The sequence below is a fragment of the Fopius arisanus genome, unplaced genomic scaffold, assembly GCF_000806365.1.
Source record: "Fopius arisanus strain USDA-PBARC FA_bdor unplaced genomic scaffold, ASM80636v1 scaffold00476, whole genome shotgun sequence".
Taxonomy (NCBI): domain Eukaryota; kingdom Metazoa; phylum Arthropoda; class Insecta; order Hymenoptera; family Braconidae; genus Fopius; species Fopius arisanus.
The window spans coordinates 4,639-6,061 of record NW_011888215.1 but is presented as its reverse complement, the minus strand read 5'-3'; the positions used below and the strand labels follow the sequence as shown (position 1 = coordinate 6,061).

At 33.7% G+C, this 1,423-nt stretch overlaps 1 protein-coding gene across 1 annotated transcript in view; it reads right to left on the bottom strand.

Annotated features, from left to right (window-relative positions):
• The window catches only part of LOC105272956 (uncharacterized), a gene marked incomplete at its 3' end in the record, with an annotated part of 14,527 nt that overhangs the window by 8,665 nt on the left and 4,439 nt on the right, over nucleotides 1-1,423 (bottom strand). Inside the window, exons 3-4 of the mRNA XM_011315186.1 lie at nucleotides 1,223-1,417; nucleotides 494-820 (exon numbers count right to left, since the gene is read on the bottom strand). Coding sequence (XP_011313488.1) covers nucleotides 494-820; nucleotides 1,223-1,417 — 522 coding nt within the window. The remainder of the gene's footprint in view (nucleotides 1-493; nucleotides 821-1,222; nucleotides 1,418-1,423) is intronic.

Genomic DNA, 1,423 nt, shown 5'->3' with positions numbered 1-1,423 from the left:
AAATGAAAAAAATCATTTTTTGAAATTGAAATGAAAATCGAAACGTCGCAAAATCGCAATTGATAAATATTCAGTTTTTCTATGCCCAATCGCTCATACAAATTTATTTAAAAACTCCTCCCTCGGTCAATTATGCAATCATTAGCAAAAGTAATTATTATTAGAAGATGTAAATATTCTTCTGATCCGGTGATTAATTAGTTTTGACGAATTCTTTATTTATACTCCCCGTTTAATTATGATGATTCATTTATGATGTGATTTATGATCTGATATCAACGAATTAATAATTAATTATCTGGCGAAAACTTTATTTCAATCAGAATTGAATGAAAAAAAAGTTGGTCTCAATTTCTCTGACATGTGCATCGCGTTACAAATTCATCATCAAGAACAGACACAATTATTCATGTAATTCAAGAACAATGACCACTTGTTTTATAAATTGTGCCAATTATTATTGGAAATAGAATGAAATCAATCATTCGAATACCCGGAAATAGGCGTTCCACTGCAGATGAGCGCCATCGAGTTTTTTTACGTACAATCGACAATCTCCAACTGCAAGGGGAATTGTAAATTCAACCAGATCCACTCGCTCTGGTGTCATGCTGAAGTCAGCAGCTCCTATATCAACTTCTCCTCGGAGAACTCTCCCAATTACACCTGTCCATTTTGATGATTGATAATCATAGCTACCGTAATAGGGCTCCTTTATCAGAACTGATATCGAAAAATTCATTGTTCGAGATAATTCCTTGATTATTTCTCCCAACATACCATCGAGCTCTCCGTTCTTCTCCCAAGCATAACTGGAACCCTGAACGAGGAAAAAAATTACTGAATTACTGAATTAATTAATAATTTTTTAAAACCGGAAATAAATGATATCTTTAAATTTAATTATAAAAAATCAACAATTCAATGAAAAAACCAAAAAAATCTGTAAAATCCACAAAATTATCTAATGAAATCGAAATAAAAATAAAAATCAACAATCACATGTTGCAAAATGATAAACGAAGACAAGTGCCTGTTTCCATTATCAGTTTTCATGGAATATCTCAAAAATAAAGAAACATATAGATATTTTTATAATAACATTTTTGTCAGCTCTCCTCTTTCTCTCTTCTCTACTTCAATTCCGAGATATTCACTAAAAAAGCCGAGAAATTCATTTGAAACCTGTAAATCTGAGTTTCTAATGATTGGATGGATTTACCCTGACGACGGAGACGCGGATTTCCCGTTGAACGAAGAAATGTCGTCGACTGTAAAGAGATTGATCAGTTGTCCATCGAATCTCTCCATCAGTCCAAATACCGAGTGCCCTGGAATGGGTCTCATTTCCCGCCTTGGACCACCACTCCCCGATGATGTTCGAGTCACAACAAGAAATAATGACTTCCGAATTGAACTTGAG